This window comes from Apium graveolens, chromosome 7, assembly GCF_009905375.1.
Source record: "Apium graveolens cultivar Ventura chromosome 7, ASM990537v1, whole genome shotgun sequence".
Classification (NCBI taxonomy): Eukaryota; Viridiplantae; Streptophyta; class Magnoliopsida; order Apiales; family Apiaceae; genus Apium; species Apium graveolens.
Window position 1 is genome coordinate 11,267,684 of NC_133653.1, and position 25,268 is coordinate 11,292,951.

The 25,268-nt window shown below is 33.6% G+C and overlaps 4 protein-coding genes across 8 annotated transcripts; all 4 read right to left on the reverse strand.

The window, feature by feature from the left end:
• Window positions 1-1,702: 1,702 nt before the first annotated feature.
• Window positions 1,703-3,482, reverse strand: LOC141673023 (putative protein phosphatase 2C 72). Its single transcript, XM_074479757.1, has 5 exons — window positions 3,279-3,482; window positions 2,736-3,017; window positions 2,506-2,620; window positions 2,146-2,369; window positions 1,703-2,060 (listed from the first exon to the last, which is right to left on the reverse strand). The coding sequence occupies exons 1-5, from the start codon at window positions 3,459-3,461 to the stop codon at window positions 1,854-1,856; spliced, it is 1,011 nt and encodes a 336-aa protein (XP_074335858.1). The 5' UTR covers window positions 3,462-3,482; the 3' UTR covers window positions 1,703-1,853.
• Window positions 3,483-5,491: 2,009 nt separating this feature from the next.
• Window positions 5,492-10,516, reverse strand: LOC141675120 (uncharacterized). The gene is made up of 3 exons (XM_074481838.1): window positions 10,146-10,516; window positions 6,972-7,130; window positions 5,492-6,044 (listed from the first exon to the last, which is right to left on the reverse strand). Exons 1-3 carry the CDS (start codon window positions 10,407-10,409, stop codon window positions 5,691-5,693), a joined length of 777 nt encoding a protein of 258 aa, XP_074337939.1. The 5' UTR covers window positions 10,410-10,516; the 3' UTR covers window positions 5,492-5,690.
• Window positions 10,517-11,769: 1,253 nt separating this feature from the next.
• Window positions 11,770-14,540, reverse strand: LOC141672681 (uncharacterized). Its single transcript, XM_074479334.1, has 3 exons — window positions 14,199-14,540; window positions 13,240-13,398; window positions 11,770-12,150 (listed from the first exon to the last, which is right to left on the reverse strand). The coding sequence occupies exons 1-3, from the start codon at window positions 14,433-14,435 to the stop codon at window positions 11,782-11,784; spliced, it is 765 nt and encodes a 254-aa protein (XP_074335435.1). The 5' UTR covers window positions 14,436-14,540; the 3' UTR covers window positions 11,770-11,781.
• Window positions 14,541-15,653: 1,113 nt separating this feature from the next.
• LOC141670406 (uncharacterized) lies at window positions 15,654-24,630 on the reverse strand. Of its 5 annotated transcripts, none has more exons than XM_074476237.1 (6): window positions 24,358-24,630; window positions 22,931-23,089; window positions 21,023-21,347; window positions 20,434-20,862; window positions 20,208-20,273; window positions 15,654-16,452 (listed from the first exon to the last, which is right to left on the reverse strand). In XM_074476237.1, the coding sequence occupies exons 1-4, from the start codon at window positions 24,598-24,600 to the stop codon at window positions 20,516-20,518; spliced, it is 1,074 nt and encodes a 357-aa protein (XP_074332338.1). In that variant the 5' UTR covers window positions 24,601-24,630; the 3' UTR covers window positions 15,654-16,452; window positions 20,208-20,273; window positions 20,434-20,515. The 5 variants fall into 5 exon arrangements, with proteins under 5 accessions (XP_074332338.1, XP_074332335.1, XP_074332336.1 ...); XM_074476234.1 differs by having other exon boundaries at window positions 20,208-20,307; XM_074476235.1 differs by having other exon boundaries at window positions 20,208-20,355.
• Between the last annotated feature and the right edge of the window lie 638 nt (window positions 24,631-25,268).

Genomic DNA, 25,268 nt, shown 5'->3' on the forward strand with positions numbered 1-25,268 from the left:
CTAACCACACCAATGGTTGTTCGACCACTCGAGGTTGAAAAGGATCCTTTCCGTCCTAGAAAACAAGATGAAGAGGCTCTTGGACCTGAAATTCCATATCTCAGTGCAATTGGTGCTCTCATGTATCTTGCAAGCAACACACGACCTGATATTGTATTTGCAGTGAACCTGTTGGAAAGATTTAGTTCTGACCCTACTAAAAGGCATTGAGATGGAATAAAACATATATTCAGATATCTTCAAGGGACAATCAATCTTGGACTATTCTTCCCAAACAATTCAAGATCACGACTAGTTGGATATGTAGATGCTGGATACATGTCAGATCCTCATTTTGGGCGATTACAAACAGGTTACCTATTTACATATTGTGATACTACTATCTCTTGGAAGTCTACAAAACAGACTATGGCTGCATCTTCATCAAATCACGCAGAGTTACTAGCAATTCATGAAGCAAGCAGAGAATGTATTTGGCTAAGGTCGGTCATTCAACATATTCGAAAATCATGTGGATTATCAAGTATTTCAGACAGTCCTACAGTTTTATTCGAGGATAACTTGGCATGCATCAAACAACTTAAGGAAAGGTATATTAATGGGGATCGAACAAAACACATATTGCCAAAATTCTTCTACACTCATGAATTTCAAAAAAATGGTGATATTGATGTCCAACAAATTCACTCATGCGACAATCTGGCGGATATACTTACAAAGTCAATACCTACATCAACATTTGAGAAGTTGAGAAATAATATGGGTATGCGGAGGTTAAAAGTTTGCTACATCAAAATGTCAAAATGTGAGACATTTTATTCAGGGGGAGGCTACTCTTTTTCCTTCGTCAAGGTTTTTATCCCACTGGGTTTTTCCTTGCAAGGTTTTAACGAGGCAGTAAATATTTGCAATAACTCACATTTGACAATCAAGGGGGAGTGTTAAAATATTTGAGTAAATATAAAGTGATTGTCAAAGCGTATCGAGGAAGTCTCTCAAATCTTGCTGAGTAAGACTTGCACAGCTTCTTAAGAAAGAAACTTAATCAGAAAGACTTGTAAAACTTATCGAGGAAAACTTGTAAAGCTTATCGAGGAAGTTTTGTAATACTTAATAAAGAAGATTTGAATAGCTTACTTAGTAAGACCTGTAAACCAATTACTATAAATAGCTCATTTAGCTAATGAAATGAGATACAATTTTCTCTCCATATCTTCTATTCTCCTCTACTTCCTCTACATTAAACTTAACTAATATTTCAGTGAAGGTTTATAACAGTTTTGTCTTGTATTTTGTTCTATTTCCAGTTCTGGAATGAATATTCTTTCATATTTGCCCTGTTTATTTTGTTCGAATTTTTGTTATATTTATCATACCCCCAGAAATGGAACAATGTTTTTGCGATGATATGAACATTTTGTAGGCTTGGATCGATGGATCTTAAGCATGATTAAGAAAAGATAGACTACCTTGAACTTGAATCATTCTTGTGTTACTTGAAACTCAGAATCCAGAACCTTGTTTACAGTATGAGTAAATACATGCAGAAGATAGTGTTTAAGTGGTAGTGGAAGTGAATTCAAACAAAGTTTGTTTCAGAATGCAATTTCAAACGTTGATTAAACAATCTATGTAAGATGTTATACGAGTTATAATGCAGCTTCGACTTTTGACTTGTTCCCACTAAGCTAAATGCGTAATCTTATGGATGAATGGAATTGTCTGCAATTAACATTGCTGATGTAACTGATTCTATCAAGGGCAACAGAAATTGAGCTGTATTCTGATGTATGATATATGAAGTCTACAAATATCAAGATGGAATGAACAATACATTAAATTCTTATTTCATGTCAAAGGTTATGTTGAGACTTTGTGGTGTGATGCAAAGTCCTCTGAAAGAACAGACATACTACAGTACAATCATCCCTCCTTGTCGTCGGGTACTTGTGTTCCCATGCAGCCGTTGCTGCATCCACCACTGCCTTAGCAGCCGCTTCTTCACTCTTTGCTGCCCATACAACCGATACCACTTCATTATTGCTTAGCACATCCCAAACCTGAAGTTTTCACAGCTTATTGGTAAAAAAGTTGTTCTTTTTCAAAATTTAAGAAATTTATCTAGTTTGAGAAATATAGGCTTACTCCATCAGTTGCAAGTACAAGGAATTGGTCAGAAGAGGTTAGACGGTGATACGTGATATGAGGAATGGAAATAACACCATGGTTTTTGAGTATGAAGTCTCCAAAAGCTCGAGACATTGCTAGGCCTGGAGAGTCTTCACTAGGCAACCATACTCGTTGAATGTGTGATTCATCTTTCAGTGCAAGCACACGACCATTACACGATCTAATTCTCTCTGCTTCCACTGCATCATAAAAGACAAATTATAACAACATAAAATGCAGCCACATTATATGATCAGAGCCTTTTAGAATCCGAATCCATCTCTTAAAAACAAGACAAAAAGTTGTGTTAATGGAAGATTATAAGGATGGACTTACTGGGAACACATGGCTTCAAGTCAGTGGTTAACTGAACAGCCCGGATTCCATTCTGACCGATCGTTCCCAGAACTGCTCTTGAATCACCTAGATTTGCTATGACAAGATCTTCACCCTGCAAAATATTTTTATTTACTAACAATGTATACTAGCAATAATGTCTATACATTTATCTCAAATGTGCAAAACATGTATAAATGTTAATGAAAATCAGGTAACAGTAATCTTGCCTGTTTTATAGCAGCAACAGCAGTGGTTCCACTGCAAGTGCAGTCTAAATTTTCCATCAATTTCAACTCTTTGTCCATAACCCTAAATCCACTAACACAAGCCTCCTTCCAGTTCTCCATATTCCTGTCATCATTTGATGGTGAATTGTATCTCGCAATATCATTCCTTTGATTCAAGAGCAATGAAGGCAGCCGATTTCTAACCAACTTACTGACCGTGTGACCATTTGCTCCATGCCCATCAAAAACTCCGCAGAAAGTTCCCTGTTCCATTCCATAGCCCTTTTCAAGAAAACAATGAAGTTGATCTCTAATCAGTATAGTAAACATATAAAACAAAGCAAAATGCATTTTTCAAATTTGCATTCTTTCACTTTCTTCACTTTTCCATCTTACATCCTTCTGTGACCATTTTTCCAGGATCTTCTTGTTTACTTGGAAGTTTCATTTACTTGTAAAACAATACAGTGAAGAACTAGCAACACAGTTGAAGAATCTCGAAATTTGTCAAGAAATTCATAAACAAAATAACATAAACTGTACCTGATAAATGATCCCAGAATCTTGATTTATTCCTTTACTCCCTTGCTGAGAATGCAGAGAACAAAGCACTTGATTCCCTTCAGTTGCATCTTTCATTTCTTCATAATACACAACATTTTCAGGGCCATGATCAATATCATAAATCTCAGAAGAATAAGATGAAGTTGATATGCAGATTCCCATATAAACAGATGCAATATTCTCTTGTTTACAACCTTAATAAAAGTTAAAACCAATGCCTATTGGATCAATCTATTTATAGAATTATCTATAGACCAAGTAACTTCAAACATACATGATAAAATATAACATGCACTATTAGTGCCTCTAAGTGAGCCTTAAAGAACAACTCAACTTGTTTGAATAATTCATTATTGTATAGTGTTAATATTATTTTAGATTACCCTAAGATTCAATTAAAGGACATGTTAGGTGTCCCTATGTTTGATCAAGAAACTCTTCCTACAATTTTTGCTGACTATGAATGGTTTGCTAAATTTTTGCTGATTGTCAGAATAAGAAATCTTTCCCCTGCAATATACTACAATTCGGAAATATTTTAGTTAGCATAAAAATTGGTCAATTCGATCGAGTACTCGAAAATAGAGGTCAATCGAATAAAATTTTATCGAATACTCGTCCGAGTGGATAATGAAGTTGCGGCATCTAGTCATGGAAGTAGTTCGGTCAACCTCTTTTAAATTAATCAATAATGAAGATTATTTGATAAGCAATTCTTTGTGTATGAACAGGGCTATGAATATAAATTCAGATGAGTAAGTAGGACATTTTTTGTTAATTTTAGTAATCAAGTTCCAGTTGACTTTTCCTAATACTTTCTTAATATAGGAACATTGCCGGCAAAGGCAACATCATGATCAGGGTCCATTACTAAAAAAAAGAGTAAAAGACATCCCATTTTTAACATCGGTCATTGCCACGTGTTTTTAACATAATAGGTTTTTAAACCAATTTTAAAGTACTTTTTTCTTAATTATCTCAGGCGGATGTTGATTTTAAGTTGACATTAAAAATTAAGTTGTATATGACTTTTTATGATTGCATGTTAATAAGCAACTCTTGTATGCATGACAACTTAAACTCTGCATGAAAGGACAAGGGTCCTGTAACTGTAATGTTTATCCAAGGTAGTGGGCACAAATTCAAAGAATCAGCCGAACGTATGGGTAATTTCTCTAATTCCGCAGGTCACAAGATCGGGGAGAACTAGACCAAAATATCACTTTTGAGTGCTAAATGATTCAAAATATCATTTTTGAAAATAATGGCCCAAAATATCACTTCAAAACGGTATTTCGTCTTCCGTTTTGTATTTTTAATGCAAAACGATACTTCGTGTTCCGTTTTGATACTTTAATTTTTTTTTTTTAAATTTTTATAATGTGCAAAACGGTGATTGAAGTAGCGTTTTGGCTCAAAACGGTACATGATATAGCGTTTTGTACCAAAACGGAACTTCATCTACCGTTTTGCACATTAAAAAAATCTAAAATGCCAAAACGTCACACGAAATTCCGTTTTAGGTGTTTTATATAAACGGTACACGATGTACCGTTTTGAAGTGACATTTAAGGTCATTTTTAACCCCCAAGTGATATTTAGGGCCACCACCCGAAGAATTCTGCACTGGATACAACAAATTAACAGTTATTCGACTTGATTAACTATTAACTGCCGCAACTGTATATACTTGTATATAGTGGTAAAATCTGAATACATTGTTATATCTGTAATTTAGATGTTTGATGTTGATTTACATTAATATGTAGAAGATATGGATAGACTGATAAATGTATTTGACAGTCAGACAAATAAGACTTTGTTTTCTCAGTAGATGATAAGTAACCGGCACATGAATGTTATTATCCATATGGATTATACAATTTGTTTCCTAATCATCTGTATTATATTAACTTTGTATAATAATCTATTATCTCTTCCATAATAATGCAGTTTTCTTTTACAATTTTCTTATGTGTGATCTTTCCTAGCATCTTAGCAAATACATTGTCAATCCTCCCTCAGAAGAGTTGAAACTAATAATGTACATCATGTTCCTTTGCATCTTATCCAAATCTCACATTCTAAATTCACAAAAGCAAATAATCAAATGAAAGCTATGTAGTATCTGGCAAATTATCTGTTAGGGAGTTTACGACATGCTATTTTCGTCGTTCTGATTATGTAAACCATGACAAAACGCGCATATATTTACCCAGTTTCAATGTTTTTTGGTGATCATTGAAACACCTTGAAAGCATGTACATTTACACAACAGGTCTAGTTTTAAAAGATTACAGTTCCGCACACAATTACAGGGTACACAAGAGTAAAGAGTATCATTTCTCGCAAGTTGTGTGCTAAACAGCTTACATTTTACATGCTTAATCACTAGTTTGACACCGGAACAATTTCACCACCTGTGGTTGACTCAGCTGATGCTGGCTTTTTTGTGAGAGACTTGGGTATGTCGATATCATCTTGAACGCAACGTTGCTGGGGGTGTGATAAAAGCACGCACATGTGGCGAAAGAGTATACGCGGCAACCCTTGGCCACTCTCAAAGATGTAGCCCTCGTATTCACTGACTTGTTCAAGGGCATCCACTAGAGCATCGTACACCTTTTGAGGACAGTTTTCAGGCCCAGGCTTGTCATGCAGGTACATGACATCTAGAGTAAATAGTTTCTGAGTTACAGGCCATTGATGGTGCGGAGCTACTGATGATCTACAGTAGAGCAGGACCTGCATGTGACAACAAATCGATATTTACATAAATTTTTTATACAAGAATACCAACCATCCTGGTAGAAAAGAGCCTGGCATCATGTCTCTGTTATCAACTCACATTTTTAGACAAAAATTTATTGCCGTCAAAACAACTTTCAAGTACTTGGCAGAAGCATTTTAATCAATAGATCAAAAAGTAAATATCAGCAAGTCAAGAATATAAATGGAATACTTTGATCACAAAATCGGCCTTCCATGCTTAATCACGGGTATATATTTGAAATAAATTACATAGAAGAACATGGACAATTCGAATACATACACATTTAAAACCAAGTCACTACTTAGTCACTTCCATGTACATCCATCAGATTTAAAATAGGATGTAACAACTTAATAATCTCATCCTATTAACTGACCACCTCCAGAGCGCAATACCCAGACAGAATGTCATTGGGCAGAAAGGACATAGGTTATATTTAATAATAATCTGTGAGTAAGAGGACTAAGTATCAAATGGTACTTTTTCTTTACTGTAGATGCTAGTTCAATTAAACATAGTAAAATGCAACATTTATTAGATACTTCAAAGGCTTCAATGGTAAACTACCAAGACACACCAATTCAGTTGTCCATATTTTTTTACAAACATCAATATACTCGACATTGTTCATTACACTCACTACAGTTTTGTCTTAAACATATCTCTTGATTCCACATGGCATCTTGCATAGGTACGGAATAATTGCATGTAATCAACTGAGATACTGAACAACCCATACAAGTATGCCAAGTATACTTAAATGACAATGTACAACAGACATTCCCTGTCCTTAACAAAAACCGGAATGCTACTTCATAGTAACAATATTTCAATACCAAAGAATACAGAAACAACTAACAACTGACTGAGTTTCAATTCAGAAGTAAAATTGAGCTCACCAGCCTCAGGATACGATTTTGTGCACGAGATTTCTTTGCTTCATGTGCAGCTGCCCTGAATAGCTGGGTGAGGTCCGCTTGATCAGAAGAGTAATGCTCTGTGATCCCCCTAAATGCTGCTAATGCAGAATCGAGGGTGCTACTGAACTCTTTTTGTAGCTGCATGGAGAGAAACATAAACCTTCAGTTAAAATTTAAATTACTGATGCTCTAGAAACTTGAAGGTAACATGATAATAGTCATGTATGAAGCATAATATATAAAGATAGTGGGAGCATGGCTGTGTGACACCACAAGTGTTCATGTACATTGTTGTTTGAATACCACATGATAGGTAGATTCTAACTCAGAACATGAGGACAAAAATATAGGGTATACACCAATTGACTGTGTCTTAATAGATTAACCTTTAATGTCAGGATGCCGATCATTCCAGGGGTAGCTTCAAACCTAATATGTGAAGCGGCATCTAGTAGAGGAAAACAAAAATATCTACAAGAATCCTCTTCTTTTCTTTAGTTTTAGTAATCGTTCAATTAAAGCAAATTACATAAACTTTCCATCTTGATGTATAATGATTGTGGAAAGACTCAATTAATGCTTTTAGTTCGTCAAACATGATTTAACTTATTCTAAATGGTTTCCGGACAGTTAGATGATGAATATAAGACAACAATGAATCCAAACTTATAGTTTTTTTACTAACACAACAATTCGGGAGTGTTTGGCTTTGCACTTTTTCTACTTATAAGTGGAAGTACCTAGCAATCGCATAGGTACCTTTTTCCCGCTGTAAGTGAACAATTAGCAAAGTCCAACACCATAAATCCAGTAGGGTTTTAGGTGCAATGTATTGATAAATCTACCCCTCTCATACGCAACTTACTGGCTATGCAACACTACCCTTTCTAAATTAAATTTGGAAACAAATATATTATTACAATACGTTCCCAAACAAGTTTATTATGGCAAGTGGTACGTCGGTAGAAGTGCGGATACATATAACACACTTTATATATCAATCTTATATCTATGTGTGGGCAATGGGCACCAATGATATATCAAACAAAGTATAGTGCTGCAAGTGGTATGTCCGTGTGCAAGTACACATAATACACTTTATATATTAATCTATAATATATATCTATTTGTGGGCAGTGTGCACATATGATATGTTTATATTCTTTGTGTGGGAACTCCTCGACCTTGTACACTTTATTCTATGTATAACAATCAATATATCCATCAGAAACACACTAACTTCAAATTTGAAAGTAAACCGGATTCCAAATTGAAGATATATATCAATTACAAAAAAAAAATAAGCATATAGTCATCGACCAAAAACATTATAGGAAACAAGAAAAAGAGAAGAGCGGTACCCAAGAGGGGATGTTCCAATAGCACAAAAAGAAAACATGTGATCATACTTGATAGAGAGCTTTGCATGCATAAAAAGAATAATTGATTGCATTAATGTATCTAATCTTGTATTAACTCGGACCCTGCTTTACTACCTTTCATTTCATTCAAGCATTCTTTGTCTATATATCTTTACAAAACATTATATGTTCGCTTAAAAGATATAGTGTTAGTGCTGAAGCCCTCCACTGCTATCTCTCGCACTTTAGGGTTTGTTATTTAAAAAAAAATTACTCTTTGAGATTGGAAAGGGGAAAATTCGATGTATTCATATATACCGGAAATGTGTTTGTAACTTTAACAGGTAATAACTTTGGGTTATTTATAGTTTGTAGAAAGACATCTCATTTTTTGTAGCCGTGCATGAATTTTTAAATCAAAAACAACATTTTTGTACTTAAATTTCCTTATAGTAAATGAGACGAGTTAAACAATACGGCTAATAACAAACAAAATTCCGTTTGACATTTACGTGGCATTATAAATTAAATGACAAGTTACAGAACTGTTAAACAGCAAACATTATGCTATTTGACATATTACCTAAAAGGCTGTCACTACATGCAGACAATTTGGAATCAATAAAAAATAACAAGACATATGGCAAAATACGACAGTAAAATCAAAGATTTTTGTGTATTTACATATTTTTCTGATTTAGAATTGTTCACTTGTAGTGTTACGTGATATTTAAGTTAAACTTCTATAATTTATTGATCATGTCAAGCGTGGGCCATTTAACGGAGTCCACCACATATTTTTTAAGAATTAGAATTTTATGGGTGAAAAAATTTGCCAAACACACTTTTTTCTACTATTCTAGTTCACCAGTTAGGTTTAACATGGGTGCTTAGGCTGAAAATGGGCAAGTGCGTCAATTGTAAGAAATCCAATATTTGTAAATATAAAGTGAGAGTATAGCTGAATTCAAATTCCAAAGCTTATGTTGAATTAAAAGTCAAGTGGGAGTATGTGTGACACCACAGGTGTTCATGTACATTGTTGTTGGAAGACCACATAAGGTAGATTCTACCTCAGAGTACGAGGACAGAAATTGAGGGAAAACACCAAAGAACCGTATTTTAAAAGATAAGCCTTTAGGGTCAAGATGCCAATATACTGTCATGATATATTTCAGTAGCAGCTTCAAACTTCAAATGTAAGTGTTACCCGAATGTATTCAGGTAAAGTAAAAAAAATCCACAAGCATCCTCCTCTTTTCTAGTCAATGAAAGATAATCAAGTAAAGCTTCTATCTTGATATATTATGATTGTACCCGAACTCAATTGATGCTTTTAGTTAGTTGACTTTGATAGAAAATTATAGTAAAATGGTTTCTGAAACGGGGTTAAATTCGGGGCCGGGGTTTATACTAAAACAACATCAATAAAGGTTTTGGTTTCGCGGAAAATTGGCAAAGCCAAAATCTGTACTTCAGTTCGGATAACGTATGCATACATCTAACCCTACATTACACATCGGTCTTTCTAATATCTGCCCAAGGGCACACAATAAGCACTAAATTTTATGAGTTTGGTGCATTTTTATTGGTGGAATTGTTGTAAGGGTTCATCAATATTTATGATTAGAGGATCAATCAGAATGCACCAAGAACAAACCAAATTCAGAAACAAAACTAACCCAGATCCCAAAATGCACATACAAATCAATCAAAGGCACAAAAATCACATATTCAACAAAACCCACAAAAAAGATTCAATTTTTAACAAGAAAAGGCCAAGAAAAAGTACCCAGTAAGTGGATTTTCCAAGAGCACAAAAGGCAAATCTGTGATCAGAGTTAATAGAGAGCTTGGCATGCATAAACAGAAGAATTGATTGTTTGAGAGTGTCCAATCTTGTGAAAACTTGACCACTACTGACTTTCATTTCTTTAAGACATTCACTGTCTATGTCTATGCAAAACATTATGTCTTCACTTGCATAACGTGATGGTGGGAGTGTGTATTGAGGTGCTGGTGGAGATGTTTCGCTTTGCCCTTCTCGTGCATCCATCTCTCTCTCTCTCTTTGAATCTCTCTCTGTCTCTCTCTCTCTCGTATTTGTGTTGTTTACTCTTGAGTTGAGGGATGAAAAAAAAAAGGGGAAATATAGTTTTAACTCTCGACTCTCGAGTACAGAAGTAGCCCCGAGCCCCCGATTCGTTCGATGGCAGGATAAATACTCGAGCACGTAATAAACGTAAAAATTTATAATTTTAGAACATTTTGATTGAGTTTTTTTTATGATAGTGATGAATTCATTTGCACAAACTGCGTCAATTATATTGATCCAAAATTATAAATTATCGCGCGTGCTCATGGGCACACAATAACAAAACCGATATAATTTTAGTTTTAAATTTTAAATTCGTACTTATATTTTTATCATAAATTCTTGAATAAAGATAGAAATGATTTTCGGGATAAGACATATATTAAAATCATTCTTGGTTTGTTCGTCGTTTCATTCAAACATATGAAAATTTAGTCATTACAAAAACAACTCAATCAATCGAGAATGCATACTATTTATATGTTGTTCATGGGATTCAAGAAAATATTGTATATAATAAGTTTTATATTTATATTTTTGAAACGGGATAATTTTAATATTATTGAATAATGAAGATTACTAAGAAAATCACATAAATAATATCGTTTTAGCTTGTGAAATATGAGGATCATTTTTTGAAATTTTAATAACTAAATCACCTTTTTCTATCCAATGTTACATTTGTATGTGTGAATATATGGGTAAAATATATGTGTGGTTTATAAATAACATTTCGAAAAATATTAAGTATTAAGTAATAGTTTAATTTGTGAAATGTTTCTCGCTTAAAAAAAATTATTATCCAAAAACTCTTAATATATTCAAAATATTTCCTCTAGAAAATATTTTATCTTCCTTAAACTTTACAAACATATTGAGTCACCAAGTAGTTGAAGGCACTAGGCTGGATTTACTGTACAGGATCCAAAGGACTGGGCTCCTTACAGAACTCCTCCTCTAATGTGGCAAACAAATCGGCAAAGGACCACCCGGAAATATTAAATCCGGCCTCGGCGAACTTCTGCATACATGCAGAATAGCCTTCCTCAAAAGCTTTAGCAGCCTCAACCTTGGCCATCTCTAGCTCAGTTCCTGCTTCACTCAGCTCCACCTGCAGTTGCTCATGATCAGCTTCTTTAGCGGCCTCGGCCATCTCTAGCTCAGCTTCTGCCCCACTCAGCTCCACTTGCAGCCGCTGATGATCAGCTTCTTTAGCAGCCTCAACCTTGGCTACCTCTAGCTCAGCTTCTGCCCCATTTAACTCCATCTATAATTTAGTATTATAGATAACAGTCACAGGGTACAGATGCCATCTCAGTAAAATTTTTACTTTCTACATACTTAATTCTTGGCTAGACACTGGAACAGTTTGTCCACCGGTGATTTTCTCAACTTCTGCTGTCTTTTTTGTAAGAGACTTGGGTATGTCGATATCATCTTGAACGCAACGTTGCTGGGGGTGTGATAAAAGCACGCACATGTGGCGAAAGAGAATACGTGGCAACCCTTGCCCACTTTCAAAGATGTAGCCCTCGTATTCACTAACTTGTTCAAGGGCGTCCACCAGAGCATCATAAACTTTTTGGGGACAGTTAGTAGATTCAGGCTTGTCATGGAGGTACATAACATCTAGAGTAAACAGCTTCTGAGTTACACGCCATCGATGGTGCGGAACCACCGATGATCTGCAGTAAAGCAGGACCTGCACGTGACAATAAATCGATATTTACATAAAGTTTTTCATACAAAAATAATGACCATCTTGGTAGAAAGGGTCCTGGCATCATGTCTCTGTTATCAGCTCATATATTTGGATACAAGATTTATTCCCATCAAAACAACTTTCAAGAACATGGCAAAAGTATTTCAATATTAATAGATCAAAAAGGAAATATCTGCAAGTCAAAAATATAAAGGGAATACTTTGATCACAAAATCGGCCTTGCATGCTTAATCACGGGCTATATATATGTTATCTATTACTTAGATTAGCATGGAAAATTCATACACATATACATATAAAACTAGGTCATTACTCAGCTCTATGTACAGTGAGTTAAAACATATTTTCTACTAAGCTACACTTCTCTAAGTAGCAACTAGGTACCCGAATGCACAAAACCTGGATATAAAATTATATCGTAACCATTTGGGAGAAAGTGATATAATGTTGACGGCCATCAGATTCAAAATAGGATGGAACAACCTATATCTGGTCTCTCAAATACCTCATCCTATTACATGACACCTCCGGAGTGTAGAAATAATGAAGGAAAACAAAGAATATCCAGACAGCATGCCGTTGGGCAGAAAGCACATGAGTAATATTTTATTTTAATCTGGAACTGGAAGTAAGATGGCTAAGTATCAAATGGTCCTTTTTCTTTACTATAGATGCAAGTTCAATTAAACATACTGGAAATGCAACATTTATTAAAACCTTCAAAGGCTTCACTGGTAAACTACCGAAAGACACCAATTCAGCAGTTTAAATTATCTGTACAAATATCAATACACTTTAAAATTTTAATTACACTCACTACAGTTTTGTGTCTCAAACGTATATATCTTGATTCCACACGGCATCTTGCATTGGTACGAAATGGTTGCATTGATACTAAACAATCAATACAAGTATAGCAAGTATACTTGAATGGCAATGTACAACTGACATTCTCTGTCCTAAACAACCAGAATGCTACTTCATAATAAGATTTGTAACAAAATTTTAACACCAAAAAATACAGTAATAACTGACTGAGTGGCAATTCAGAAGTAAAATTGAGCTCACCAGTCTCAGGATACGATTTTGGGCACGAGATTTCTTTGCTTCATATGCAGCTGCCCTGAATAGCTCGGTGAGGTCTGCTTGATCAGAAGAGTGATGCTCTGTGATCCCTCTAAATGCGGCTAATGCAGAATCGAGAGTGCTACTAAACTCTTGTCGTAGCTGCATGGAGAGAAACATGAACCTTCAGTTAAAATTTGAATTCTGATGTTCTAGAAACTTTAAGGAACATGATGAATAATTAATTAACCGAACTTTGTGAAAGGTGTAAACATTAGGATGCTTATACATGATGCAGCTTGGGATCTCACATTTTTCTACAAGCTACTACTAACAAATTTTGATCACCAAGCTTCCATTTTATGTCCCGCAGTAGACTGTAGTACAGTTGAATGAAAGATTGCACAATGCATTAACCAACAATCTGTATTAAAGGAAGACTATTATATACTCTAAACGACCCACAAGTATTACTTCAACGCTTTGGGTCTACATAAAGTTCTGCTGGAGTGTATTCAAATCTTAGATACGACTCACAGCTAGTACGAACGTCATGGTCATGTATCAAGCATAACTGATAAAGATCGCATAATGGGGCTCATTTATGCAATAATTTTTTTGCAGATGCTCTTGGTGAGTTTGAGTCTTGGAAAAATGATTTTGAAGAGGTTGCTCATCAGTTAAAAAGGTATTTGGCCTTGCTTAGATTACGGGTTTTCGCTGACCAAACACAAACAGGATACTAAAACAATGAACATGGGTGCATCAGTTAAGTATCATCACAGGCAGGAGTGAGAGGTTTCCTTTGGTTGTTAAAACAAAAAAATAAGTTCTCAACAAATACAAAAGCAACCCAGATCCTATAATGCAATTAAAACCCTACCAAAAACACAAAAATCATAAATTCAACCAAACCCACAAAAAAGATTTAATTTTAACAAGAAAAGGCCAAGAAAAAATACCCAGCAAGTAGATTTTCCAATGGCACAAAAGGCAAATCTGTGATCAGCGTTAATAGAGAGCTTGGCATGCATAAACAGGAGAATGGATTGCTTGATTGCATCCAATCTTGTGAAAACTTGACCACCGCTGACTTTCATTTCTTTAAGACATTCATTGTCTATGTATATACAAAACATTATGTCTTCACTTGCATAACGTGATGGTGGGAGGGTGTATTCAGCTGTTGCTGCCTCCATCTCTCTCTCTCTCTCTATTCAAGATAAAAAAAGGGCGAAATATACAGTGTCCAGAGTCGTTCGAGGTTCCAGGGGTCTATCCTGGTCCCGACCATTTGTTTTGAGAGTTAATATTCCCGTTGCAGTGTTACAAGGGAGTATTTGGGAATATCCGGACTCGTACCTATTTTCGATTCGGTTTTGATGTATTCGGTCAGAACTCGATTTTTTACTTGATTTGGGTCAAATTCCGACAAAACTGGGATTATTCGGGAAAAATTCAGTCTTGGAAGAAATTTTTTGAAAAAAAGAGTAATGTTTCAAAAAAAAACTTGTAAATGGGTACTAATTTGTAATAAATAAATACAATTTTTAAGTAATTTTAATGTTAAAAAAATAATTAATTTGTTTTTTGCTAAATGAAAATATAATTAATTATCTTGTAAATCATTTATTTATATAGTATTTTAAGTTAAATAAATATTAAAATTAAAAATTAAAAATTTTATTATCCAAATTTTTAACCGAATACTCTTTTCGAGTAGAGTATTACTCGAGTACTCGTTATTCCATGTTTTCGCCGAGTCAAATCGAATATTAATTTTAGAACACTGGTAAAAACACATGCTTAAATTATATATATTAGGGACCCTCCATTTTCTTGTTTTAATTTATTAAAAGTTCTGAGTAACATTTTGTGGTCACAAGCCAAATCCATTACATGTACGGTCCATAAAACAATCGATCACTAATATTTTCTTTTAACAAATGAGATATATTTACTTCGAATGAAATGAATGAAAAAATTCCTCCATCTCGTAATTTTTGAACTCTCTATTTCAATGTAATACAAGAAAAACAAAATCATATATGATGATTATTTGACAATTGGATATTCTGATTTTTCTTTCAATTTCTCTCCTTCAACAAAGATGGCTGAAATGGCATATAATCTAAACTAAACAAAAAGCTATGTACATAACCGAAATCTCCGATGTGTTTACACCAAAAATCAAGTTACACAGATTTTCTAGGGTTTACTGTTAAGGAAGGTAAGAGAATAGCATCACAAAAAATTCAAGTTTAAAGGGGTTTTTTTTCCACTTTTTTACGATCAACGTCATTTACCTTGTACGGAAAAATTGAAAGAGGATGGCTAATCTCGGAAACATTATTTCATCCAAGAGGGTAGGGCACATTATCAAAATAATTCACAAATCCGATATTTACGCATAACACTGAACAAAAACATACGAATACTTAAGCCGATAGAATGAAAGAAAAGTAGTCAGTTACAGTCAATAAGTCGAATTTCAGCTAACGCTAGACTAAAAAAGAAATTGAACCTCGGCACATCATCTCCTGCCTCCTAATAAACCTCCTCCTCGAGTTTGGACAATAAATATGAAGGACCACCCATGGACATCAAGTTTGGCCTTGCTTAAGCGAGTAAATAGGAAAAATAACCTTCCACAAAAGCATCAATAGTCTCGCCCTTGGTCATTTTCTGCTCAGCCCCAACCTTGCTCAAGATCACTTCATTAAGAAGACGGACTTGCAGCAACCACAAAACAAGCTAATAAAGAAAACCTTTCAAGACTCATACATTCACACAAAACAAGATTAGTTTTAAATATAGCACAATTACAGAGTATGGATGTCATATTGCGGAAGTTGAATGCCGGAATGTATGCATTCTACATACCTAATTCTTGGCTTGATACTGGAACAATTTCCCAATATGTAACTGTACCAACTGTCTGCTGATTTTTCTGTAAGAGACTTAGGTATGCCAATATCATCCTAAATGCAATGTTGTTGGGGGTATGATAAAAGCATATACATGTGGCGGAAGAGTATATGTGATAAACCATGGCCACTTTTTAATATATAGTCTTTGTATTTTTAATATATAGTCTTTGTATTGACTTACCTGTTCAACAGCGCCCACCAGAGCATCATCCTTTTTTCATGGAGGTACATGATAGCCGAGGTAAAGAGTTTTCAAGGAACTGGTCATTGATGTAGTACTCAAGATCTGCATGTACACGAATTGTCAGATTACACAAGTGTTTAAGACAAGAATAAAGACCATTTTGGTAGAAAATAGCGTGGCCTCATTTATCTGTTGTAAATTTAATAAGATATATAGTACCAGTAGAACATTACATGGCAAAAATTTTAATATAACTAAATTAAAGACCACAAGAATTTTTAAATCATATAAAAATTCATTATCTATCCTTAATTGATGTTGTGGCACTAACTAATCTCGTGTGTATATATCAATCAGTTTGTGCCAAATCCTACTCTTGCTATATTACAGATACATTAAACTTATTGTTGGCTAACATTCATGTGTTGAAAAGAATTAATTGCATATTTTCAACCAATGTGGTGACATGAATTACTCGTCTATGTCTATATCAATCAGCATGTCTATATAAATCAGCTCGCGCCAAATCTTACTCTAGTTATATTACAACAGATTCAGACTTTTTTGTTGACTAAAAATTCATAATCAGTAGTTGGTGTTTGAATTTCATTCCGCATACTAAAGGAAATTGTTTTAGAGATTATTACCTTATAAATATGTAAAACAGGCTTGCAATCTTTAATTATTAGATTATTTAATAATTTAAAATACAGATAATGTAGTTTATTTCCAAGCCACTGCCTGTAGTCAGCCTAGAATGCTTACATTTTATACTAAAAGAGTATTATAAATAAAATGAAGGCTGAAGTTACTCTTTAATCAAAAGCCTGCAAACTCTCCATTTAACAACTCTACATGAATTATAATGGATCAAAATTTTTACCTTCTCTGATTCAACATTTTTCATTCTCTAATGACGAGTTAAAATAATAAAAAAGTTAAGAAACGAAGATGAATAAGAAATATATAAACAAATGTGAGGGGTCATGGAACGATGAAAGAGCAAGTCAATCAGTCTCAAAAGTAAAGTGATATGAAATAAAAATTTGGCCGAAAAATGAAATAATGTTATGCTTACCATAACTAATCACCATCAATAAATATACTCTTTTTTATATCACTTTTAGCGAACATATTTCTCTTTGAAGGATTAATTAACAAAAACTTCAAATACTCAAAATACGACGAGATAGTAATTATACAACTTTATAGAAAAAGATGAGTCTTCGTGCACTCTTTTATCAATTAACAAAACTTATTTAGAATGATCAAGTATATTTCAAGGAATAGGATATCATTATAGTATTTCTGTTCAAAATTTGGGGGGTGTTTGTTAAAATCAGAATATGATCCAAAGAATTTTATTGCATAAGCTGAAACTCAACCCGGTGTTATTTGAAATTTCGCATCTTTTGACTACCTATTAATACAAGCATGCAATTGCACGAATAATATGACCACATTTTTATTAATTTAGTTAGGTATGTATGATACCAATGTGTAGGTCTATGTATATGTGTTTTAATTAGAGTATGTTTTTTCAATGAATGAGGTTGGTTAGGATCGGATATGTATTTAAATTTAAATAGATAGTTGAAATATATTTCTAGAAAAATTAAATCACTTTAAATTAGTAAATATTAAAAAAAAAATTACGCCATCTAAAATAGGTATTTGGACATAAAGGCATGTATGTTTTAATTAAAATATTGTTACGGACATGTAGGCACACGATGTTAGACATGATTCCTAATGAGGTTTATCGGAAAACGATAATGGTGGCACGTATTTCGAAATACGAATAAAGGGAGAGGAAATTTCACGGTGGTTTGGTCAATTTCGTAGGAGGCAAGTGTCAATGCCGGTAGGGAGGATTGAGTGTATTTCAATGGATGGGGTAAGACGAGAGATCGGCTGGCTATGAAGTGGGAACAAAATTTGAGATTGGACTTGATTGCCATAAATCTCTCGCCAAGGACATGACCTTATATGGGATCTCGTTGCATCATTGGATTAGATAATTTATATACTATAGATGACATGTGCAAAGCAAATAAATAATTTATCATTTTTATATTTGTTAATATAGTTAATTAGGATAGTTATATGCATCTTAATTAGAATAGGTTATGAATATGATTATATGTGTTGTAGTTAGAATATGTTTTAAAAATAAGTAGGCCTGGTAAGTCTAGAGATTTGTTAAATCCATAAATAATTTTATGTGCTTCAATTAGAATATATTTTTCAAAAAATAATATGTTTTTAAAATTATAATAGGTTTTCAAAATAATTAGGCATGTTAGGGCTAATTGTTTAAATTAAAATAGTTATATGTGTTCTAATTATTTTAAAATTTAATATATGTGGTTTTTAAAATGAGTAGCATCGACCGAAACATTTAAGTTTGAGTTTCAATAATATAGTATAGATAGTATACATAGATAGGAAATGAAAATATGTATTTTCCTTCTTTTGACTGGCTGCTTAGGTAAAAATCTCATTTGCTTCTAAAAGAAACTACGACTTCATCGCAAATTACTTATGTGGGGGCCATAAATAATTTAATCATATTTGTTGTCATGTTTATCAATGGTTTTAATATTACTAAGATTTTGGTCTTCGAATTGTTCATGATGGGATTCTGTTGGGTTTTATATATTTTTTTTTGCTTCCCTTACTAATATAGTAATATTATTCCAAATACGTCCTAAGATCATGTTTACTATGAGATTAAAGCTGATTATAAGACACGATGTTGAATTATCAGACCAACTTAGAGTAACAGTTGAACTGTTGTGAAAACGCTTATTTCTTGCATATTTTGCAAGTCTCGTTAATCTTTTTCATAAACTCGAAACAAGGACACCGGACTCCGGCACCAATAATTAAAGGTAATTACAAGTAATATGATTATTGGTACACCAGACTCTAGCACCAAAAATTATAGGTAATTATAAATTATATGATACTCAATATGTTAGGTTAGGTCATTTACTATAACTGTGACTTTTTGAATTATTTAATACATCATTTGCACTTGGAAATTATATTTGAAGAGATTATTAATTTTCAAGTCAATTTGATTTTATTATTAGTGGAAAGTATTACAAAAAATCAAGTTAGAAAGATTGTTATTTTTGCAGGTCATGTACATTGTTTTTTTTACCGAGGCTCAGAGGTTGAAAATTGGGTATCACAATTCACAATCTTGTTAGGATAAGTGGTAAGAGACACAATATGTCTTAGTTTTACTTTTCTACGCTTGGGTCCCGTTTCTTCACCTGAAAAACTTGTTTTTAACTTCTTTTTCAGTAACAAATTTTTTTCAAGAAAATAATTAATTTTCCTCCTGTTGTCTGTCATGAAAAATATTAACTAAATTTCTAATTTGGTAAATGTTTCTCATTTGGCAAAAGGAAAGTCATTATCCAAGACAAACACATAATAAAATAGGGAAAATATTTTCCTAAAGTCAAACAAACACTAAAATATTAGAAAATAAGAAGAAAAAAAATCCGTAAGTCTAAACAAACTGCATTTTCCTCATGAGAAAAAGGAGCGTTAGTGATTAAATGACAAATTTGGAGGAAGTTAAATGTGTTGTATGGGCACAATATGTTCATTAGCGCGGACGTGCTTTTTTTTTTAGTTGTGTGTTTGTTTTTTCATAAAATTCATCAATATGTTAAAAATGAGAAAATTGATTTTCCTTAACTAATTATGTTAATAAGGTATGTTTTAGAGACCTCCAAATTAAGTAGTAAGCGACTAATGTCAGCTAATAAGCATTTGTTGGGGTTAAAATTCCATCATAGTCAAAAGATAATAAAAACCACTATGACATGAGATTGTACCTTTTCAAAATGCCATGTGTTGTTCCTCCACGAACTAAAGCATAAAGCAGATACATCTTGCCATTTCTTCCAAGGCACATAGTCAAAATAATATATAAATCTGACACATACCATAGGAAAAGCATAAAAACCACCAAAGTACTTTGGCCTAACGACCAAAAGAGTATTAGAAAAAATAGCATTACGACAAACTGATTTCACCTAATGACAGAAAACTAGAATGTACCTTGCCACATCAGCTCCGATATGAGACAAAAATCAACACAAACGAAGGGGTAATGGGTAAAGAATAGAAGTAGTTGAAGCCACTAAGCTGGAATTGCAGAATCTGAAGGATTGGCCTCCTGACCGTACACCTCCTCAAGTTCGGCATAAATATCTGCGAAGGACCACCCAGAGATATCAACTCCGGCCTCGGTGAACTTCTGCATACATGCAGAATAGCCTTCCTCAAAAGCTTTAGCAGCCTCAACCTTGGCCATCTCTAGCTCAGCTTCTGCCCCACTCAGCTCCACCTGTGGCCGCTCATGATCAGCTTCTTTAGCAGCCTCAACTTTGTCCATCTCTCGCTTAGCTTCTGCCCCACTCAGCTCCACCTCCGACAGCTCATGATCAGCTTCTTTAAGAAGATGGACCTGCTCTATCTCGGCACCCCCTAAATTTGTTAAGAAAGATCGCACTATAAGGCTCGTATATTCACACAAAACATAATTTAACATTAAAGATAACACAGTCACAGAGTACAGATAACATATCTCAGTAAAATGTTTACATTCTATATACTTAATTCTCTATACACTGGAACAACTTCCCACCTGTGGTTTTCTCAACTGCTGCTGTCTTCTTTTTAAGAGACTTAGGTATGTCGATATCATCTTGAACGTAGCGTTGCTGGGGGTGTGATAAAAGCACGCACATGTGACGAAAGACTATACGTGGCAACCCTTGCCCACTTTCAAAGATGTAGCCCTCGTATTCACTGACTTGTTCAAGGGCGTCCACCAGAGCATCATAAACCTTTTGGGGACAATTATTAGATTCGGGCTTGTCATGGAGGTACAAGACATCTAGAGTAAATAGTTTCTTAGTTACAGGCCATTGATGGTGTGGAACTACTGATGATCTGCAGTAGAGCAGGACCTGCATATGAGTATGTGACAATAAATCAATATTAACATAGGTTTTTCATACAAGAATAACAAACATCCTGGTAGAAAGAAGCCTCGCATCATGTCTCTTTTATCAACTCAAATGTTTAGACAAAAATTTATTCCCATCAAAACAACTTTCAAGTACGTGGAAAAATTATTTCAATATCAATAGATCAAAAAGTAAAATCAGCAAGTCAAGAATATTAAGAGCATACTTTAATCACCAAATTGCCCTTACATGCTTAATCACAAGCTATTTATTGTAATCTATTAGAATATACATAAAAGAGCATGGGCAATTCTAATACGTATACATTTAAAAACTAAGTCACTACTTAGTCAGCTCCATGTACAGTGAGTTAAAACATATTATCTACTAAGCTACAATTTGCTCTCTGAGTAGCAATTAGGTACCCGAATGCACAAAACCCAAATATATGTATTTAAAAGTATATATTTCTTAGCAAAAAAAAAAGTATATATTTTATATTAACCATTTGGTAGAAGCAAAAGTATTTTCCAATATGAATGGACCAAAAAGAAAATAGTAACATTTTAATAATAAAAGGGTATATTTTGATCATTCTTATATATTTGTAGCTAAGTTCATATATACATGTCTGAACAATTAAACCTCTTATCATCCAATAATAAATTAGCTGCAGACAATTTAGAGCACGATGCAGAAAGTAGACCCTTATACAATGGTAATTCAACCTTCGAATAAAATGTTGCTATTTTACAATGTTGTGTTCTGCACAATTGTTAAATTTTCGTTGAATCAAAGAAAATAGTGGTTACAAAATTGCAAGTGGTTTTTACGCTATAGAAGTATGCACTTAAAAACTAGGTCCCTGCTTTTTCAGCTCCACATTGGGTCAGTTGAACAAATCTTCTACCTAGCCACTATTTGTTGTCCAAGTAGCAAACAGGTACAATGTCACGAAACCATATATATGAATAGACAATTCAGGACACCTCACAGATAGGACTGTACTGCAACATCAATCAGAATCAAAGATAAGAAATAACAAGTTGTAACTGATTTCTCAATTCTCTCATCCTATTCCATGACATCTCTAGAACTTTGAGAGAACGAAGAATATTCAGAAGGTGTGCAGAAAACATTTGGGACCTGCGTCCTGCGCCTCATGGTTTCTAATTGAATCTAAACCATAAATAAGTGGATGAAGTACCATATAATGTATCTCTTTTCATACAATTTTTAGTCGTAAACATACTGAAAGTGCAAAATTTATTAAGAAACTCCAAAAACTATAACAGTAAACTGCCAAACACCAATTCATTTGTTCATAAAATACGCATCCTATTGCATTGTCTAAAAAATTATGAATTACTATTTTTTAGGCTTCACAGGCTTTCCTGTGGTATGTAATGACTGCATCAGGTCCACAGTGATACTGAACAACCAACACCACAACGCCAAGTAAACTTAAATGACACTGTACGAGTTGACATTCTCCATCATTAACATGAAGTAGAATGCTACGTTGAAATATATAAATAGCAAAAAAAGATAAAAAGATAATATAGAGAAATAATTGAGCTTACAAGCCTGAGGATACGATTTTCTGCATGCGATTTTTTTGCTTCATCTGCAACTTCCATAAATAGCTGGGTGAGATCAGCCTGACCAGAAAAGGAATGCTGTCTGATCTTCCTAAATGATGTCAATGCAGACTCAAATGTGCTGCTGAATTCCTTCTGTAGCTGCATGAGAGGAAATATTAACCTTTTATTTGAACTTTTGAATTACTAAGGCTCAAGAAAAAAAATATTGAAATACTAAGGCTCAAGAAAATATAAAGAAAACAAGACAAATTATCTTTCATCGAACTTTGAGATTGCTATGAAAGTTAGTACACTTATCAGGATCTTGCATCTTTATTTTAAGCTAGTACTAACAAGTTTTGCATTATCAAATTATGTAGGTTCATGATTGCTATGAAAGAGAAATATATACTTTGACCACATAGAAATAATAGTTTCAGATTTTGGCTCATGATTTACTTGTAAAGGATTGTAGGTGGCACTAAAGCTATGAATAATGATCATGTTTGGGCGATTGATGGTGCGGATTGCATTAAGAAATCAATTAGCAAAAGATGATAAAATTTCTACAATTGTTCCTGGTATCCCTTAGTCTTGAAATTTGAAGAGGTTGCTCATCATTTAGAAGACATCTGGTCTTGCTTAAAGGTTCTTGTTGTAATTGTAAGGTGAATGATGTGGGCGATTATACTGTCAGGGTACTACAAGTGCCAAGGTACGTCACAATCACACAACAACAGGGAACATTAACCTCTGACACCGAAAATAAGAGAGAAATAGAGGGTATAATCCAATGAACAATGCCTTATTAGGTTAACCTTTAGGGTCAAGATGCCAATATAATGTCATGATATATTCCAATGACGCTTGAAACGCATCTAGTTAAGTAATTTTACCAAATTCTACAAGCATTCTCCACCTCTTCTTTTGTCTTTCTTATCTAATCTGTCAATGTAAGAAACTACGTAAAGTTTGTATCTTGATTTAAAATCCACAAGAACCCCCCTCTCATCTTCCTCACTCCATAAACTCTAAATAAAACAAAGTTGAATAACTTCTACAGCTTGATCTATCAAGCGTCACAACTATCGCCGCACTTAATTTACACTTTTCCATCTAGTTAAATTTGGTTTTAATTATAACAAAACCTAACCAAAGAAACAACATTTGCTTCCTACATAAGCAAGTATAAAACCGCAAAAATTAAGTATAAAACCAAGTATAAAACCGCAAAATTGCCTAATCACAAAGTGCATAACAGTACATAGCAATAACAACAAAAAAAGAATTGCACCACAAAAACAAAAGCAACCCATATTCTAAATTTCAACATACACATCAATCACAAAAAAAAAAAAAGAATAAGCATATATTCAAGAATTCAAGAACCAAAAAAAAGGTTAATAAAAAAGAAAAAGAAAGGGTACCCAAAAAGTGGATTGTCCAAGAGCACAAAAAGCAAATCTGTGATGAGGGTTAATAGAGAGCTTGGCATTCATGAAAAGAAGAATTGATTGCTTGATTGCATCCAATCTTGTGAAAACTTCACCATTAACACCTTTGGGTTTCATTTCATTAAGGCATTCAATGTGTGTATCTATGCAGAATATTATGTCTTCACTTGACAAAGGTGATGGTGAGAGTGTGTACGGTGGTGCTAATGGCTCCATTGTTTGCTCACTCCTGATTGTTTTTTACTACGTAAAATTGGGAAATTTGATATGTATGTATGGGGTTTTTTTATATAAAAGGTTAGGGATGGTAATGATAAATATTTTTTTTTTAATTTTGGTCACTATTATTAATATTATTAAAATTCAAAAATGAGATTCTCATTTGACACCGTTAAATTGTTAATGTAAAAGAAATGATTTAGAATATTTATTCTGATTAATCAAGGAAATTAGCTATGAACTAAATATTCTCGTAATTCATATAATTTTACGAACGGGAGTCGTTTATTTGGAGTTATTTTGAATTCTCAAATCTCGGGGAGAGTTGTACAATAAATTAAATTAAATTTTATTATTTTATGTCTTTTTCAGTACTAAATTGTAAATATATAATATAATAATAAATTAATGATTCAAAAATATCTTGAATCAATGATATAATAATATTTTATATTAAAAATATTTATTTTAACACTTAACCACGACACATACTATCGAAAATGGACCAAAATAATCTGATTCAATTTTAACCCCCCATACTCGAACCAAACTAAATTTCAATTGATTCGTGCGTGTTAATCATTTCAATACTATTCGCTTTTCTTTTTTGAAAAAAGAAAAGATTTATGAAAAGCCATCATAAATATTATATTCATTATCAAAAG

Bases quoted from the DNA above. Each gene is read 5' to 3' on its own strand.
- LOC141673023 (XM_074479757.1), bottom strand. From the start codon at position 3,461: ATGGGAATCTGCATATCAACTTCATCTTATTCTTCTGAGATTTATGAT. The intron at 3,018-3,278 runs GTACAGTTTATG...TTTCTTGAAAAG, and splicing joins ATTCTGGGATCATTTATCAG to GGCTATGGAATGGAACAGGG. The intron at 2,061-2,145 runs GTAAGCCTATAT...TGAAAACTTCAG, and splicing joins TTGTACTTGCAACTGATGGA to GTTTGGGATGTGCTAAGCAA.
- LOC141675120 (XM_074481838.1), bottom strand. From the start codon at position 10,409: ATGGATGCACGAGAAGGGCAAAGCGAAACATCTCCACCAGCACCTCAA. The intron at 7,131-10,145 runs GTACTTTTTCTT...CTCTCCATGCAG, and splicing joins TTGGAAAATCCACTTACTGG to CTACAAAAAGAGTTCAGTAG. The intron at 6,045-6,971 runs GTGAGCTCAATT...TGTCACATGCAG, and splicing joins AAAATCGTATCCTGAGGCTG to GTCCTGCTCTACTGTAGATC.
- LOC141672681 (XM_074479334.1), bottom strand. From the start codon at position 14,435: ATGGAGGCAGCAACAGCTGAATACACCCTCCCACCATCACGTTATGCA. The intron at 13,399-14,198 runs GTATTTTTTCTT...CTCTCCATGCAG, and splicing joins TTGGAAAATCTACTTGCTGG to CTACGACAAGAGTTTAGTAG. The intron at 12,151-13,239 runs GTGAGCTCAATT...TGTCACGTGCAG, and splicing joins AAAATCGTATCCTGAGACTG to GTCCTGCTTTACTGCAGATC.
- LOC141670406 (XM_074476237.1), bottom strand. From the start codon at position 24,600: ATGGAGCCATTAGCACCACCGTACACACTCTCACCATCACCTTTGTCA. The intron at 23,090-24,357 runs GTACCCTTTCTT...CCTCTCATGCAG, and splicing joins TTGGACAATCCACTTTTTGG to CTACAGAAGGAATTCAGCAG. The intron at 21,348-22,930 runs GTAAGCTCAATT...ACTCATATGCAG, and splicing joins AAAATCGTATCCTCAGGCTT to GTCCTGCTCTACTGCAGATC.